The sequence below is a fragment of the Ranitomeya imitator genome, chromosome 3 (genome assembly GCF_032444005.1).
Source record: "Ranitomeya imitator isolate aRanImi1 chromosome 3, aRanImi1.pri, whole genome shotgun sequence".
Classification (NCBI taxonomy): domain Eukaryota; kingdom Metazoa; phylum Chordata; class Amphibia; order Anura; family Dendrobatidae; genus Ranitomeya; species Ranitomeya imitator.
Genome location: NC_091284.1, coordinates 807,010,487 through 807,028,124, shown reverse-complemented (window position 1 = coordinate 807,028,124; position 17,638 = coordinate 807,010,487). Strand labels below are relative to the sequence as shown.

General features: G+C 43.7%; 1 protein-coding gene across 3 annotated transcripts in view; it reads left to right on the top strand.

Moving 5' to 3' along the window:
• Nucleotides 1–17,638, top strand: part of NAALAD2 (N-acetylated alpha-linked acidic dipeptidase 2) — an 84,512-nt gene that overhangs the window by 41,558 nt on the left and 25,316 nt on the right. For all 3 annotated transcript variants that reach the window (XM_069759245.1, XM_069759246.1, XM_069759247.1), the window contains 3 exons: nucleotides 3,708–3,827; nucleotides 6,683–6,765; nucleotides 12,063–12,126. In XM_069759245.1, coding sequence (XP_069615346.1) covers nucleotides 3,708–3,827; nucleotides 6,683–6,765; nucleotides 12,063–12,126 — 267 coding nt within the window. The remainder of the gene's footprint in view (nucleotides 1–3,707; nucleotides 3,828–6,682; nucleotides 6,766–12,062; nucleotides 12,127–17,638) is intronic.

Genomic DNA, 17,638 nt, shown 5'->3' with positions numbered 1-17,638 from the left:
GGCGGAAAAATTGGCGTGGGCTCCCGCGCAATTTTCTCCGCCAGAGTAGTAAAGCCAGTGACTGAGGGCAGATATTAATAGCCTGGAGAGGGTCCACGGTTATTGGCCCCCCGTGGCTAAAAACACCTGCCCCCAGCCACCCCAGAAAAGGGTTAAAAAAAACACACACACATTATTAAAAATTATTTTAATGAAATAAACACAAAGGTTGTTGTAATATTTTATTCAACGCCCAATCCAATCCATCTGAAGGGGTTAAAATATTTTGCAGCCACGAGCTTTGCTAATGCAACGTTGTTCGTGGCTGCAAAACCCCGGGGAATGAAGGTAAAGTAGGTCAATGACCTATATTTACCTGCATTTGCGGTGAGGCGCCCTCTGCTGGTTGTCCCTAGATCGTGGGAACTTTCCTAGAAAGCTCCCAGGCTCGAGTTCATAATAGGCGCCCTCTGCTGGTTGTCCTCATATGAACTGGAGCCTGGGAGCTTTCTAGGAAAGTTCCCACGATCTAGGGACAGCCAGCAGAGGGCGCCTCACCGCAAATGAAGGTAAATATAGGTCACTGACCTACTTTACCTTCATTCCCCGGGGTTTTGCAGCCACGAACAACGCTGCATTAGCAGAGCTCGTGGCTGCAAAATATTTTAACCCCTTCAGATGGATTCACATCGTTGGACATTACAGATCTTCGTAAGGTAAGGATATTGTTGGTTTATTTTATTTTTTTTGTTACAGATCGAGGGTCTTCAGTGATTGGATTGGGCGTTGAATAAAATATTACAACAACCTTTGTGTTTATTTCATTAAAATAATTTTTAATAATGTTTGTGGTTTTTTTTAACCCTTTACTAGTATTGGATTAATAATGGATAGGTGTCATAATTGACGCCTCTCCATTATTAATTTGGCTTAATGTCACCTTACAATAGCAAGGTGGCATTAACCCTTCATTACCCCATATCCCACCGCTACACGGTAATGGGAGGAGAGTGGCCAAGTGCCAGAATAGGCGCATCTTCCAGATGTGCCTTTTCTGGGGTGGCTGGGGGCAGGTGATTTTAGCCGGGGGGGGGGGGGGGGCAATAACCGTGGACCCTCTCCAGGCTATTAATATCTACCCTCAGTCACTGGCTTTACTACTCTGGCGGAGAAAATTGCGCGGGAGCCCACGCCAATTTTTTCCGCCATTTAACCCTTTAATTTACTAGCTAGAACGGCCAAATTTTGCATAGACACACTACTGACATTAGTAGTGTGGAATATGCAAAAAAAATGGTGATATGAGATGGTTTACTGTATGTAAACCAGGTCTCATATCATGTCGGGTTTAGGAAGGAGAAAGCAAAAGCCGGTAATTGAATTACCGGCTTTAAAGCTATCTAGCGCTGTATGAAGTATATATGTGTCTACTGACATACATATATATATATATATATATATATATATATATATATATATACCTATTCTATGTGTACACATTTATTCTACCTATTCTACTGGAAGCTGTCAGTGTGATTTTACTGTACACCGCACTGAATTGCCGGCTTTTCTCTCTAACAGCGCTGCGTATTTCTCGCAAGTCACACTGCTGGTCCGTGTGTGATCCGTATTTTTCTGGCTTCCATAGACTTTCATTGGCGTATTTTTTGCGCAGTACGGTGACAAACGCAGCATGCTGCGATTTTCTACGGCCGTAGAAGCCAGTATAATACTGATCAGTAAAATACGGCAGATAGGAGCAGGGGCATAGAGAATAATTGTGCCGTTTGTTTGGCGAGTTTTACGGACGTATTTTCTGCACTCATACGTCCGTAAAACTCGCTAGTGTGACGCCGTCCTTAGTGCAGAGTGGTGTCTAACGCTGGATAATTATTAACCGTGTATATATAGAAAGAACCTATATAAACATCTGAGTCACTGTGTACATACATTACATTACTGATCCTGAGTTACATCCTGTATTATACCCCAGAGCTGCGCTCACTATTCTGCTGGTGCAGTCACTGTGTACATACATTACATTACTGATCCTGAGTTACCTCCTGTATTATACCCCAGAGCTGCACTCACTATTCTGCTGGTGCAGTCACTGTGTACATACATTACATTACTGATCCTGAGTTACCTCCTGTATTATACCCCAGAGCTGCACTCACTATTCTGCTGGTGCAGTCACTGTGTACATACATTACATTACTGATCCTGAGTTACCTCCTGTATTATACCCCAGAGCTGCACTCACTATTCTGCTGGTGCAGTCACTGTGTACATACATTACATTACTGATCCTGAGTTACATCCTGTATTATACTCTAGAGCTGCACTCACTATTCTGCTGGTACAGTCACTGTGTACATACATTACATTACTGATCCTGTACTGATCCTGAGTTACATCCTGTATTATACTCCAGAGCTGCACTCACTATTCTGCTGGTGCAGTCACTGTGTACATACATTACTGATCCTGAGTAACATCCTGTATTATACGCCAGAGCTGCACTCACTATTCTGCTGGTGCAGTAACTGTGTACATACAGTACATTACTGATCCTGAGTTACATCCTGTATTATACCCCAGAGCTGCACTCACTATTCTGCTGGTGCAGTCACTGTGTACATACATTACATTACTGATCCTGAGTTACATCCTGTATTATACCCCAGAGCTGCACTCAATATTCTGCTGGTACAGTCACTGTGTACATACATTACATTACTGATCCTGAGTTACATCCTGTATTATACCCCATAGCTGTGCTCACTATTCTGCTGGTGCAGTCACTGTGTACATACATTACTGATCCTGAGTTACATCCTGTATTATACCCCAGAGCTGCACTCACTATTCTGCTGGTACAGTCAGTGTACATACATTACATTACTGATCCTGAGTTACATCCTGTATTATACCCCAGAGCTGCACTCACTATTCTGCTGGTACAGTCAGTGTACATACATTACAATACTGATCCTGAGTTACATCCTGTATTATACCCCAGAGCTGCACTCACTATTCTGCTGGTGCAGTCACTGTGTACATACATTACATTACTGATCCTGAGTTACATCCTGTATTATACCCCAGAGCTGCACTCAATATTCTGCTGGTACAGTCACTGTGTACATACATTACATTACTGATCCTGTACTGATCCTGAGTTACATCCTGTATTATACTCCAGAGCTTAACTCCCTATTCTGCAGCCTCATTATCTGAACAGAACTTGTGCTGGTAATTCACATTTTGGAAACCAGGCACTATAGAGTAGTCTGGACTAAGCACTGTCTTGCTGTGATATAAGAGCCCAGATGTTTAAGGGTACAGTTGGTTGACTATCCAGTAGTGATCAGCAGCATTGTAAATACAGCTCTGGGGTATAAAACAATCTGGAAATTAGTATTTTCCCAAGTTATATAATTGCAAAATTACTGAACTTTAATGCACATTAATTATATAGAGCACACCATGATATTGTAATATTGACTTGTCCCTTAGATATACAGGAACATACACATTGTCAGGGCTAGCTGCAGAGCGATGCAGTTCTCACCAGATATCAAGGCCAACTGTGTTTGTGGAAGTGAAAATAGGGGGTCAGCTCATTTTCTTTATAAGTGTTATGTACTACATGTCAATATTTTTTAAGTTGGAGACCACCTGAAAATAAATAATTAGCATGCATTATGCTGTCCCACCTTTTGCAGACCGGTATATCATTTTGGGAGGTCATCGGGATTCATGGGTTTTTGGAGGAATTGATCCAACTACTGGGGCTGCCGTGCTTCAAGAAGTTGCAAGAAGCTTTGGTGCAAAAGTAAGAGAAGGTACAAAGTATAATATACAAGTATACACCTATATTGGAGGTTGTTTTGGAGACCTTGTGGAAAAAGTAGTGGAACGACATGCATAATGTCACATTCAGAATTCAGCATTTGGGGGCATCTTATTTTCCTTTTTGCATGTACTTTTAGCTAGAAAGCATTCTTTCAATAGGGTTTCATTAGCAATTCTAGCTTTTTATGACTTCTGCTCCCTCATCGTAAAGGCGTGGCCTAAAGTTTTGAGACGCGCCCAAATTTTGGTTTTCACAAAGTTTGCGGCTTCAGTTTATAAAAAGTGGCAAATTGCCACTAACTATAGATTGTTATGAAGGGTCATCAGATGAATTGTAAACATTTGCAAAGTTATTCCTTACCATGAAAATTAACTTTACCCCAAAATCCTAACTTTCACTGAATTTCAGCTCTTCCACAAAATTCTGCTTACATTATTTCAATGAGCCTAGAAATTACAGGCCAGTGTACCTTACTACCAGCAAATATCTTTGAGCAAATTATTAGACAGCATGTATGTAAGTAGTTGGATAAAAATACAGTAAACCAGAATGGGTTTGTAGCAAATACGTCATGCCAGGCTAATCTAATTTCCTTCTATGATGGAATCACTGACTCGATGGATCAGGGAAATGCGGTAGATAAGTTTATTTCGACTTCAGAAAAGCATTTGATAAAGTATCTCATACTATCCTTATCACCCCTACTCTGGAACCCTCTACCCCAACATATCAGACTCTCACTTACCATCGAAACCTTCAAAAAGAACCTGAAGACCTACCTCTTCCGGCAAGCCTATAACCTGCAGTAACCACCGATCAACCAAAACGCTGCATGACCAGCTCTACCCTCGCCTACTGTATTCTCACCCATCCCTTGTAGATTGTGAGTCTTCGCGGGCAGGGTCCTCTCTCCTCCTGTACCAGTTATGACATGTATTGTTTATTTTTTTATTGGTTATTAGACCCTTGCCAGCCTTAAAATATCAGCCCTCAGCCGCCCCAGATGTGGTGCATTACATTAGATGCACAAATTCTGGCTGTTCGCCTTGGCTCTTCCCAATTGCGCAGGGCGGTGATAATTGGGGTAATGATAGTTGGGGTTGACGACAGCTGTGATATGTCAAAAATCACAGCTGACATCAAACACTGGGGTTAATAATGGAGAGGCGTTTTATCAGACGCACCCATTGCTAACCCAGTAATCAAAAACAAAAACGCTCACACAGAAATACTTTATTTGGAAAAAACACTCCCCCACACTTTCCCTGGTTCACCAATGCATTAAAAAAAGGCATGCAGATCCACCGTAGTCCTGGGAATCTGCCGTAGTCCACAAATGGATACCAGAAAAGCACATAAAATGATAGAAATAAAGGCAAGACACTGTCCCTCATTCACCAATTTATTAGGAAACAAAAAGTTCCCATGCAGGTGCGACGTAGTCCTTCGCGATTCCCGAATCCGACATCCAAAGGCTATGGCGCCTCGTTCAGAAAACGCAGCTCCGTAGGCTATAGCAGCAGCCACTCCAGGTCCTGCTGCGCTTTGCGAGACCCGGCGGCTCTAAACAGCGGTGACGTCAGTAACCGCACGCTCATCGGAGCCGCCATGTCTCACAGAGCGCAGCAGGACCCGGAATGGATGCCGCTATATCCTACTGAGCTGAGCCTTCAGATTCCGAAATCATTGTGGGAACGCCAAGAACCGCACTGAACCTGCATGGGAACTTTTTTAGATTTTTATAAGTTTGTGAATGGGGGACAGGGTCCTGTTTTTATTTCTGCCTTTCTATGCTTTTCAGGTGTCCATTTGTGGACTACAGCGGATTCCCAGGACTACGGCAAATTTGCATACTTTTTTTTTTTTTTTTTAGAAATTGTAGAATGAGGGATGGTGTGGGGGAATCTTTTTTTTTTTTTTTTCAAGTGGTTCTTGTGTGTGTTTCTATTTTTGATTACTGGGTTAGTATCGTAGGTGTCTGATAGACCCCTCTACGTTACAAACGGCAGGGCTTGATGCCAGCGGTGATTTTTGACAAATCACAGCTGACGCCAACTCCAAAACCATTACCCCGATTACCCACGCACCAGGGCAGTCGGGAAGAGCAGGGCGAAGCGTATCTAATGTGAAGCGCCATTTCTAGGGCGGCTGATGGCTGGTATTGTTAGACTGGGAAGGGTCCAATACTCGGGGACATTCCCAGCTTGATAATATAAGCCCGCAGCTGTCGGCTTTACCTTTGCTGGTTATTAAAAATAGGGGGGACCCCATGTCGTTTTTTTAAATTATTTATTTATTAGGTTAAACAAAGCTAAACACCCTTTAGTGCCTCATGAAAAGCACTAAAGCGTGCAAGTTTATTATTATTATTATTATTATGAGTGAATAGCTTCGGATAAGTGTTTATCCAAATGGCTATAGCGCTTCCCGAATAACTGCATCGGTAACCCGGATACCTGGAGCGCTCCCGATAATCAGCTGCTCGGCACCACAGCTGGATGTGTCGCGGCTGTGTGACAGTCACAACACATGTATGGAGAGCCCAACAAATAGGCGCTATAGCACTTATCCGCAGCTATTTGCTCATCCCTATTTATTATAGGTAGGGGGCTTGTGACATTATATGTCTACAGGATATTTATCTATTCTATATATCCATCTATTTATCTAATTTCATGGTTCCTTTGAGATGTGTGCATAAAACTCTGATGGCATACTCTTGATACGTGTGCCATCCATTTTTTTTTTTTGTACAGCACCCAGAGACTTGCGTCGGTGAGTCTCGACTGATATTTGTGGCTACTCGCAGCATACTGTGATTTTTTTTTTTCCCCTTCATTTCAGGGTGGAGGCCAAGAAGGACTATCATCTTTGCTAGCTGGGATGCAGAAGAATTTGGGCTGTTGGGATCGACGGAATGGGCTGAGGTGAGAAAAATCAATCTCAAGAACCAAAAGGTCCAGCTATGTAGACCAGTGTTTACTATTGGACAGGGTGAGCAATTGCTTTTCCCGAGGGGACAGAAGAAAAAATCTTACTGTCGTGTATGGTTGTATCAACAGGCCAAACTTAATTCTGATGATTACTATTATTATTGTTTTATATTAATTTTTAGCACTTAAAATTGAGCAGAATTCTGTCTTTTGATTAATGGCTACTGCTAATAAATGTTACAATAGAGCTTATTGTATAATGTACTCTATTAGTTGCTAATCAAAAACCATTTAATGTAGTGCTTTTTATAACTACCATCTACTGTATATAGAGGTGTTATCAGTCATTGTACAGGAGGAGCAGGTGAGCTGTGACATCACCTATTGTGAATGGTGGATCCTGTGTTATCTACTGTATATAGAGGTGTGATCAGTCATTGTACAGGAGGAGCAGGTGAGCTGTGACATCACCTATTGTGAATGGTGGATCCTGTGTTATCTACTGTATATAGAGGTGTTATCAGTCATTGTACAGGAGGAGGAGGTGAGCTGTGACATCACCTATTGTGAATGGTGAATCCTGTGTTATCTACTGTATATAGAGGTGTAATCAGTCATTGTACAGGAGGAGGAGGTGAGCTGTGACATCACCTATTGTGAATGATGGATCCTGTGTTATCTACTGTATATAGAGGTGTTATCAGTCATTGTACAGGAGGAGGAGGTGAGCTGTGATATCACCTATTGTAAATGGTGGATCCTGTGTTATCTACTGTATATAGAGGTGTTATCAGTCATTGTACAGGAGGAGGAGGTGAGCTGTGACATCACCTATTGTGAATGGTGGATCCTCTGTTATCTACTGTATATAGAGGTGTTATCAGTCATTGTACAGGAGGAGCAGGTGAGCTGTGACATCACCTATTGTGAATGGTGGATCCTGTGTTATCTACTGTATATAGAGGTGTGATCAGTCATTGTACAGGAGGAGGAGGTGAGCTGTGACATCACCTATAGTGAATGGTGGATCCTGTGTTATCTACTGTATATAGAGGTGTTATCAGTCATTGTACAGGAGGAGGTGAGCTGTGACATCACCTATTGTGAATGGTGGATCCTGTGTTATCTACTGTATATAGAGGTGTTATCAGTCATTGTACAGGAGGAGGAGGTGAGCTGTGACATCACCTATAGTGAATGGTGGATCCTGTGTTATCTACTGTATATAGAGGTGTTATCAGTCATTGTACAGGAGGAGGTGAGCTGTGACATCACCTATTGTGAATGGTGGATCCTGTGTTATCTACTGTATATAGAGGTGTTATCAGTCATTGTACAGGAGGAGGAGGTGAGCTGTGATATCACCTATTGTGAATGGTGGATCCTGTGTTATCTACTGTATATAGAGGTGTTATCAGTCATTGTACAGGAGGAGGAGGTGAGCTGTCACATCACCTATTGTGAATGGTGGATCCCGTGTTATCTACTGTATATAGAGGTGATATCAGTCATTGTACAAGAGGAGGAGGCGAGCTGTGACATCACCTATTGTGAATGGTGGATCCTGTGTTATCTACTGTATATAGAGGTGTTATCAGTCATTGTACAGGAGGAGGAGGAGGGGAGCTGTGACATCACCTATTGTGAATGGTGGATCCTGTGTTATCTACTGTATATAGAGGTGTTATCAGTCATTGTACAGGAGGAGGGGGTGAGCTGTGATATCACCTATTGTGAATGGTGGATCCTGTGTTATCTACTGTATATAGAGGTGTTATCAGTCATTGTACAGGAGGAGGAGGTGAGCTGTCACATCACCTATTGTGAATGGTGGATCCCGTGTTATCTACTGTATATAGAGGTGATATCAGTCATTGTACAAGAGGAGGAGGCGAGCTGTGACATCACCTATTGTGAATGGTGGATCCTGTGTTATCTACTGTATATAGAGGTGTTATCAGTCATTGTACAGGAGGAGGAGGAGGGGAGCTGTGACATGCCCTATTGTGAATGGTGGATCTTGTGTTTTCTATTATTTCATTTTAATCTTTACAAAATATGACGTATGAGACTATTATAAGGTCTATTTGCCAGTGTAAAAATAACAAAAAAAATGACTTTTTGTCATATATAAATATGGGAAATGGCAAAAAAATAAACTGCATATAATGTAATAACCTGACACATATGCGATAGTGCTTCTAGAAAATAAAAATGCCCTATACTCCTCCCCTCCCATACACGGTGCCCGCTAACAGGCTTCACCGAGGGAATTGTGAGAACTGTGAGCATTGCTGACGTGGCGTAATAACGGGCTACAGTTTTCACATTTCCCTCAGACAAAACTTCGGCATCCGGGCAAGGTGTGAGCTCTGCGGCCCATTAGCGGTCCTAAAGGTCAATATAGGAGCTGGAGTTCTAGTCCGCTTCCTGTCTGGAGACCATTTGCACATCTACATTGAAAAATGACTTGAGTATTCGCAGGAATAGGAGGACATCGATGTACATGAAGATTTGTCCCTATGACAACTCTGAACCACTTACGGATGGAAGTGTTGCCATGGGGAAACCAATATGTCTGCCTTTGCACAGGCATGAGTGTAGCTGCAGTGTCCAATATTTGGAACAGAAAAATGCATTTAATTAAAACTACGTTAGGATTTTTTGATTTTTATCCCCGTCCGAGGGTCCGTAGAGGTGGAATCTGCAACCAATCAGAGTTTTCATATTCCCCAAAATCAAAAGAGCCATCTGCAACCAAGTGTCTAATTATTTAACTAATATCACACGTCCCACTTATTTGTGGGCTGCTAATGGCTCACAGACTGGAAAAGACAGGAAGGAAGGAGTGGTGTGGATGTGGCTGGCGGCCATAGGACAGTGGGCGTCTTTCTGTAATGACACTTGTTATTACGGCATCATTGAGGGAAACAACTCCCTGACATTTACATTTTACACAACAGCTTTTATTTCTTGCGTTTTGCATCTAATTAAACAAAGGCCGCGGGTAAAAGTGGCATTATGATGGAGATTAATAAAATTGACTTTATTTCACATTGCGTCCAATCACAGCTCAGCTTTCATTTCATATTCTGCTGTTGAACAATGAAAGCTGCGCCGTGATTGGTTGCTATGGACATTAAAGGGAACCTGTCACCCCGTTTTTTGAGATTGAGCTATAAATACTGTTAAATAGGGCCTGCGCTGTGTGTTCCTATAGTGTATGTAGTGTACCCCGATTCCCTATGTATGCTGAGAAATAACTTACCAAAGTCGCCGTTTTCGCCTGTCAATCAGGCTGGTCAGGTCGGGAGGGCGTGGTGACATCGCTGGTTCTTCCTCAGCTTTACGTTGGTGGCGTAGTGGCGTAGTGGTGAACAAGCAGCGCGCGATCTGCGCTGTAATCCCTTGCATCGGTGGGGGCGGCCATCTTCCTGGGGCCGCGCGTGCGCAGATCGAGTGCTCTGCTGCACGGGGCTTCAGGAAAATGGCCGCGGGATGCCGCACGTGCGCATTAGAGATCGCGGCGGCCATTTTCCCAAAGCCGAGTTTGCATCTCGGCTTTGGGAAAATGGCCGCCGCGATCTCTAATGCGCACGCGCGGCATCCCGCGGCCATTTTCCTGAAGCCCCGTGCAGCAGAGCACTCGATCTGCGCACGCGCGGCCCCAGGAAGATGGCCGCCCCCACCGATGCAAGGGATTACAGCGCAGATCGCGCGCTGCTTGTTCACCACTACGCCACCAACGTAAAGCTGAGGAAGAACCAGAGATGTCACCACGCCCTCCCGACCTGACCAGCCTGATTGACAGGCGAAAACGGCGACTTTGGTAAGTTATTTCTCAGCATACATGGGGAATTGGGGTACACTACATACACTATAGGAACACACAGCGCAGGCCCTATTTAACAGTATTTATAGCTCAATCTCAAAAAACGGGGGTGACAGGTTCCCTTTAATGAATCTGAAGGACGGACTGTGTTATCCTTAGTTACAAGGCCTGAGGCTGCTAACGCTAGACGGCAGTCGCCATGTGTGTACGGTGGTCGTGGCCAGTTTTATTACATATTGAGTGTAAATGATGTGATTGGAGCTGGACAGTTTAACCTCCTAAATGCCGCTATCAAGCGTGACCGCTGCATCAATAGACCGTCCTTCTTTTTCTGTGGATGTGTTTGGTATTTAACACACACAACATTACATCACTGAGCTTGGCCTGCAAATCCCACATGGTTGCCATGGTGATAGACTGGGCAAGCAAGAATATTCTGCGAAAATCTGATGCTTAAAGGGGTAATCCCATCTCCAAGATCCTATCCCAATTTGTAGTAGGTGTAATAATAATGTTATTAGCAAATATCTCCAATTAGAAATGTAGTATAGTTTTTCTGATTCGCTATGTCTTTCCTCATGTGCAGGCATTGCAGGACATTAGGTATCCATGATTACGACCACTGGCAACTAGCTAACTGTCACAATACCAGTGGTCGTAACCATAGATACTTAAGGTCCTATAATTCTTGCACACGAGGAAAGAGACACAGCAAATCAGAAAAAACTATACTACATTTCTAATTGAAGATATTTGCTAATATTATTGTTATTATTACACCTACTACATATTGGGATAGGATCTTGGAGATGGGGATACCCCTTTAATTGTAAAAATTTGCAAAACTGACCGGCAGAGGGACTAGTCGTGTCCAGTAGGGAGTGCTCCTTGGACAAAGAGTTGGGCAGCAGTATGATTGCATGACCACTGACCCACTAAAATGAGGGTGGGGGGACATGGGATCCCCGTTCTTGTGATCACTAAGTCTCCTTATATATTTATCTCCTATCCTGATTATGCAAATTGTCTCTTCAGAGAGGAAGAGAACTCTGAAGAGACAATGTGCATAATTAGCATATTTCCCAGAGGAGCATTGCAGCTGTAAGTCTCCTCATCTCGGAGTCGGCATGCTTAGCATGTCAATCTCCTCAAGGAGAAACAATACTTCTTCTATCCTGGGAATGTTGTTTATTGGCCAACCCTTTCGATGGGAGCATGGATTCAGTAAATTGGTGAGTGAGAGACACTGGACCCCGCCATGACCCCTCAATGACCATACGATTTTTTCGAGAGACTTGTGCATGGACTTCTAGGGTTGGACTTCCTGAGTGACGCTGTAGAAACCTTCTGTGAGACATTTTGTAATCTTGAATGGAAAGAGAAGTTCTCGGCTTATGTGGCTCCTTTCTCATTACTTTATTTTATCGCTATTTGTCTTTGTTTGTTTTTTTGACTGCAGGAAAATGCAAAAATTCTCCAGGAACGAGGCGTCGCTTATATCAATTCAGATTCTGCAATCGAAGGTAATTGCCCTCACTTGTGCCCCCACAGTCGTGGCTTAAAGTCTTGAGACTTACACAAATTTTGTGGCTTCGGTGTTTTTAGATCTTTTATGTTTCTATTATAATTATTAGGGTTGAGCGAAACGGATCGTTCATTTTCAAAAGTCGCCGACTTTTGGCAAAGTCGGGTTTCATGAAACCCGACCCGACCCCTGTGTGGGGTTGGCCATGCGGTACGCGACTTTCGCGACAAAGTCGCTTTTCAATGACGCTAAAAGCGCCATTTCTCAGCCAATGAAGGTGGACGCAGAGTGTGGGCAGCGTGATGACATAGGTCCTGGTCCAGAGGCGTAGCTAGAGCTTTTGCCGCCCGGGGCTGTTCCCGAGCTTGGCGCCCCCCCCCCCCCCCAGCAGGAATAAGACCTCAGATGTAGAACTTTAATTGTTTCGCCGGAGTTCTGCTTACCTGCCGCGCTCCTGCTCTCTCCACGCAGCTGAAACGTGCACCCGCCGGCGACTGACAATGATGTCAGACGCCGGCGACATGCACACTGGGACTGACGTCAGCTGCCAGCCTCAGACTGGCTGGCGGCTGTTAACTATTGACGTGCGGGCGCGGGCCCGCACGTCAATAGCGTTAAACAGCTGCAGCGCCGGCCGCGGCCCAGTGACCCACCCCCAGGGCCGGCTTCAGGTTTTTGAGGGCCCCGGCAAAAGAGTCTCAGTGGGTCCCCCCTTTAACACATACCACGATTCATGATGCCAAGATACGGCAGAGAAATCTAGGTATAGTACAATGCCAGATTTCACTTCTAACATGAGTGACAGCTATTGTAAATTCTACAGTGTATATATACAGGATAGGAGAGGCACTGTGCAGTGTATATATACAGGAGGAGTGGTACTGTGCATTGTATATATACAGGATAGGAGGAGAGGTACTGTGCAGTGTATATATACAGGGGAGTGATGGTACTGGGCAGTGTATATATACAGGACAGGAGGAGTGGTACTGTGCAGTGTATATATACAGGACAGGAGGAGTGGTACTGTGCAGTGTATATATACAGGACAGGAGGAGTGGTACTGTGCAGTGTATATATACAGGACAAGAGGAGTGGTACTGTGCAGTGTATATATACAGGACAGGAGGAGTGGTACTGTGCAGTGTATATATACAGGACAGGAGGAGTGGTACTGTGCAGTGTATATATACAGGACAGGAGGAGTGGTACTGTGCAGTGTATATATACAGGACAAGAGGAGTGGTACTGTGCAGTGTATATATACAGGACAGGAGGAGTGGTATTGTGCAGTGTATATACAGGACAGGAGGAGTGGTACTGTGCAGTGTATATATACAGGACAGGAGGAGTGGTACTGTGCAGTGTATATATACAGGACAGGAGGAGTGGTACTGTGCAGTGTATATATACAGGGGAGTGGTACGGTGCAGTGTATATATACAGGGGAGAGGTACTGTGCAGTGTATATATACAGGACAGGAGGAGTGGTACTGTGCAGTGTATATATACAGGACAGGAGGAGTGGTACTGTGCAGTGTATATATACAGGACAGGAGGAGTGGTACTGTGCAGTGTATATATACAGGATAGGAGGAGAGGTACTGTGCAGTGTATATATACAGGGGAGTGATGGTACTAGGCAGTGTATATATACAGGACAGGAGGAGTGGTACTGTGCAGTGTATATATACAGGACAGGAGGAGTGGTACTGTGCAGTGTATATATACAGGACAGGAGGAGTGGTACTGTGCAGTGTATATATACAGGACAGGAGGAGTGGTACTGGGCAGTGTATATATACAGGACAGGAGGAGTGGTACTGTGCAGTGTATATATACAGGACAGGAGGAGTGGTACTGTGCAGTGTATATATACAGGACAGGAGGAGTGGTACTGTGCAGTGTATATATACAGGGCAGTGGTACGGTGCAGTGTATATATACAGGGGAGAGGTACTGTGCAGTGTATATATACAGGAGGAGTGGTACTGTGCAGTGTATATATACAGGGCAGTGGTACTGTGCAGTGTATATATACAGGGCAGTGGTACTGTGCAGTGTATATATACAGGAGGAGTGGTACTGTGCAGTGTATATATACAGGGCAGTGGTACTGTGCAGTGTATATATACAGGGCAGTGGTACTGTGTAGTGTATATATACAGGGCAGTGGTACTGTGCAGTGTATATATACAGGGCAGTGGTACTGTGCAGTGTATATATACAGGAGGAGTGGTACTGTGCAGTGTATATATACAGGAGGAGTGGTACTGTGCAGTGTATATATACAGGGCAGTGGTATTGTGCAGTGTATATATACAGGGCAGTGGTACTGTGCAGTGTATATATACAGGGGAGTGATGGTACTGTGCAGTGTATATATACAGGGCAGTGGTACTGTGCAGTGTATATATACAGGGCAGTGGTACTGTGCAGTGTATATATACAGGAGGAGTGGTACTGTGCAGTGTATATATATATATATATATATATATATATATATATACAGGGCAGTAGTACTGTGCAGTGTATATATACAGGAGGAGTGGTACTGTGCAGTGTATATATACAGGGCAGTGGTACTGTGCAGTGTATATATACAGGGCAGTGGTACTGTGCAGTGTATATATACAGGGGAGTGGTACTGTGCAGTGTATATATACAGGGGAGTGGTACTGTGCAGTGTATATATACAGGGGAGTGGTAATGTGCAGTGTATATATACAGGGGAGTGGTAATGTGCAGTGTATATATACAGGGGAGTGATGGTACTGTGCAGTGTATATATACAGGGGAGTGATGGTACTGTGCAGTGTATATATACAGGGCAGTGGTACTGTGCAGTGTATATACACAGGGGAGTGATGGTACTGTGCAGTGTATATATACAGGGCAGTGGTACTGTGCAGTGTATATATACAGGGGAGTGATGGTACTGTGCAGTGTATATATTTCAGCAGCCGCCCAGGCCCCCAGCACCTGTCCTGTATATATATTATATATACTGTCATGCAGGCTGTACAGATACAGTATATACATATACAGGACAGGTGCTGGGGGCCTGGGCGGCTGCTGAAGTATATAATATACAGTATATCAGCTGTGGCCGCCCCAGGTCACCCAGACTACAAGGAAGGAGCTCCTCCGGAATCTGCCTGTCCTGATAAGTTCAGCAGCCAGCGAGGGGCGGGAGAGCAGAGCAGGAGAACTCTCCGCCCACAAAACAATGTCACGCTGGCTGTGTTCTTAACCCCGATGTGCCTGCACTGCCTGGCCCTGCACTGACTGAAAAGATGCTTGTGCCAGCAGAATAGATGCCTGCCCCCCGCATTGTGCCCCCGCCCCCCTCTTCCTACGCCACTGTCCTGGTCCCTACCATCTTAGAGAAGGGCATTGCAGTGATTGGCTTGCTGTCTGCGGCGTCACAGGGGCTATAAAGGGGCGTTCCCGCCGACCGCCATCTTACTGCTGCTGATCTGAGCCTAGGGAGAGGTTGCTGCCACTTCGTCAGAAGCAGGGATAGCGTTAGGCAGGGTCCATTAACCACCAAACCGCTTGTGCTGTAGCGATTTCCACTGTCCAACACCACCTTCGGTGTGCAGGGACAGTGGAAGCTACATTTTTTTTCCTCAGCGCTGTAGCTCATTGGGCTGCCCTAGAAGGCTCCCTGATAGCTGCATTGCTGTGTGTACGCCGCTGTGCAAACCAACTGCTTTTTTCAAAGCACAAATCCTGCTGTTCCTTTCTGCACAGCTATCTTTTTTGTTTGTCTACACTTTTGATTTAATTTGTGCAGCAGTCCACTCCTTCTTATTGCTGCCTGCCATACCTGGCTGAGATTACAGCAGGGAGATAGTAATTGTAGGACAATCCCTTTTTTTTTTTTTTTTTTAAATTCTCCCTAAAAAAATAAGTTGTGGGAGATTAAGATTGGCATTTCTGCTAGAGTGCCATCCCTGTGTGTGCCATCTCTCTCACATAGTGGGCCATAGAAAGCCTTTTTTTATTATTTTTTTTATTGGGTTTATAAAATCTCCCTGAAAAAAAAAAAACAGTGGGAGATTAATATTGGCCTTTGGGCTTGTGTGCCAGTCCTGAGTGTGCCATCTCTCTCTCAAATAGTGGGCCATAGAAAGCCTATTTATTTATTTTTTTTAATTTGATTTCTAAATTCTCCCTGAAAAAATAACAAAAAACCGTGGGAGATTAATATTGGCCTTTTTGCTTGTGTGCCAGTCCTGACTCCTGGGTGTGCCATCTCTCTCTCTCAAATAGTGGGCCATAGAAAGCCTATTTTTTTATTATTTGGTTTCTAAATTCTCCCTGAAAAAATAAAAAAAACAGTGGGAGATTAATATTGGCCTTTCTGCTTGTGTGCCAGTCCTGACTCCTGGGTGTGCCATCTCTCTCTCTCAAATAGTGGGCCATAGAAAGCCTATTTTTTTTTTTATTTAGTTTCTAAATTCTCCCTGAAAAAATAAAAAAAACAGTGGGAGATTAATATTGGCCTTTCTGCTTGTGTGCCAGTCCTGACTCCTGGGTGTGCCATCTCTCTCTCTCAAATAGTGGGCCATAGAAAGCCTATTTTTTTTTCTTATTTGGTTTCTAAATTCTCCCTGAAAAAATAAAAAAAAAACAGTGGGAGATTAATATTGGCCTTTCTGCTTGTGTGCCAGTCCTGACTCCTGGGTGTGCCATCTCTCTCTCTCAAATAGTGGGCCATAGAAAGCCTATTTTTTTTATTATTTGGTTTCTAAATTCTCCCTGAAAAAATAAAAAAAACAGTGGGAGATTAATATTGGCCTTTCTGCTTGTGTGCCAGTCCTGACTCCTGGGTGTGCCATCTCTCTCTCTCAAATAGTGGGCCATAGAAAGCCTATTTTTTTTTCTTATTTGGTTTCTAAATTCTCCCTGAAAAAATAAAAAAAAAACAGTGGGAGATTAATATTGGACTTTCTGCTTGTGTGCCAGTCCTGACTCCTGGGTGTGCCATCTCTCTCTCTCAAATAGTGGGCCATAGAAAGCCTATTTTTTTATTTTTTATTTGGTTTCTAAATTCTCCCTGAAAAAATCATTTTTTTTTAATTTGGTTTCTAAATTCTCCCTGAAAAAATAAAAAAAACAGTGGGAGATTAATATTGGCCTTTCTGCTTGTGTGCCAGTCCTGACTCCTGGGTGTGCCATCTCTGTCTTTCAAATAGTGGGCCATAGAAAGCCTATTTTTTTTTTTTTTTATTTGGTTTGTAAATTCTCCCTGAAAAAATCAATTTTATAGGCTGAACTGGATGGACAAATGTCTTTTTTCGGCTTTACTAACTATGTAATTTTTTTTATTTGGTTTCTAAATTCTCCCTGAAAAAAAAAAAAATAGTGGGAGATTAATATTGACATTTGTGCTTGAGTGACAGTCCTGCGTGTGTGGCATCTCTCTCATTTGGTGCCACCGAAAACAGAGTGTGTAACATTGTGCCTGATTTTCCTTGCGGTCTCACCCACCTGTAAAGGGA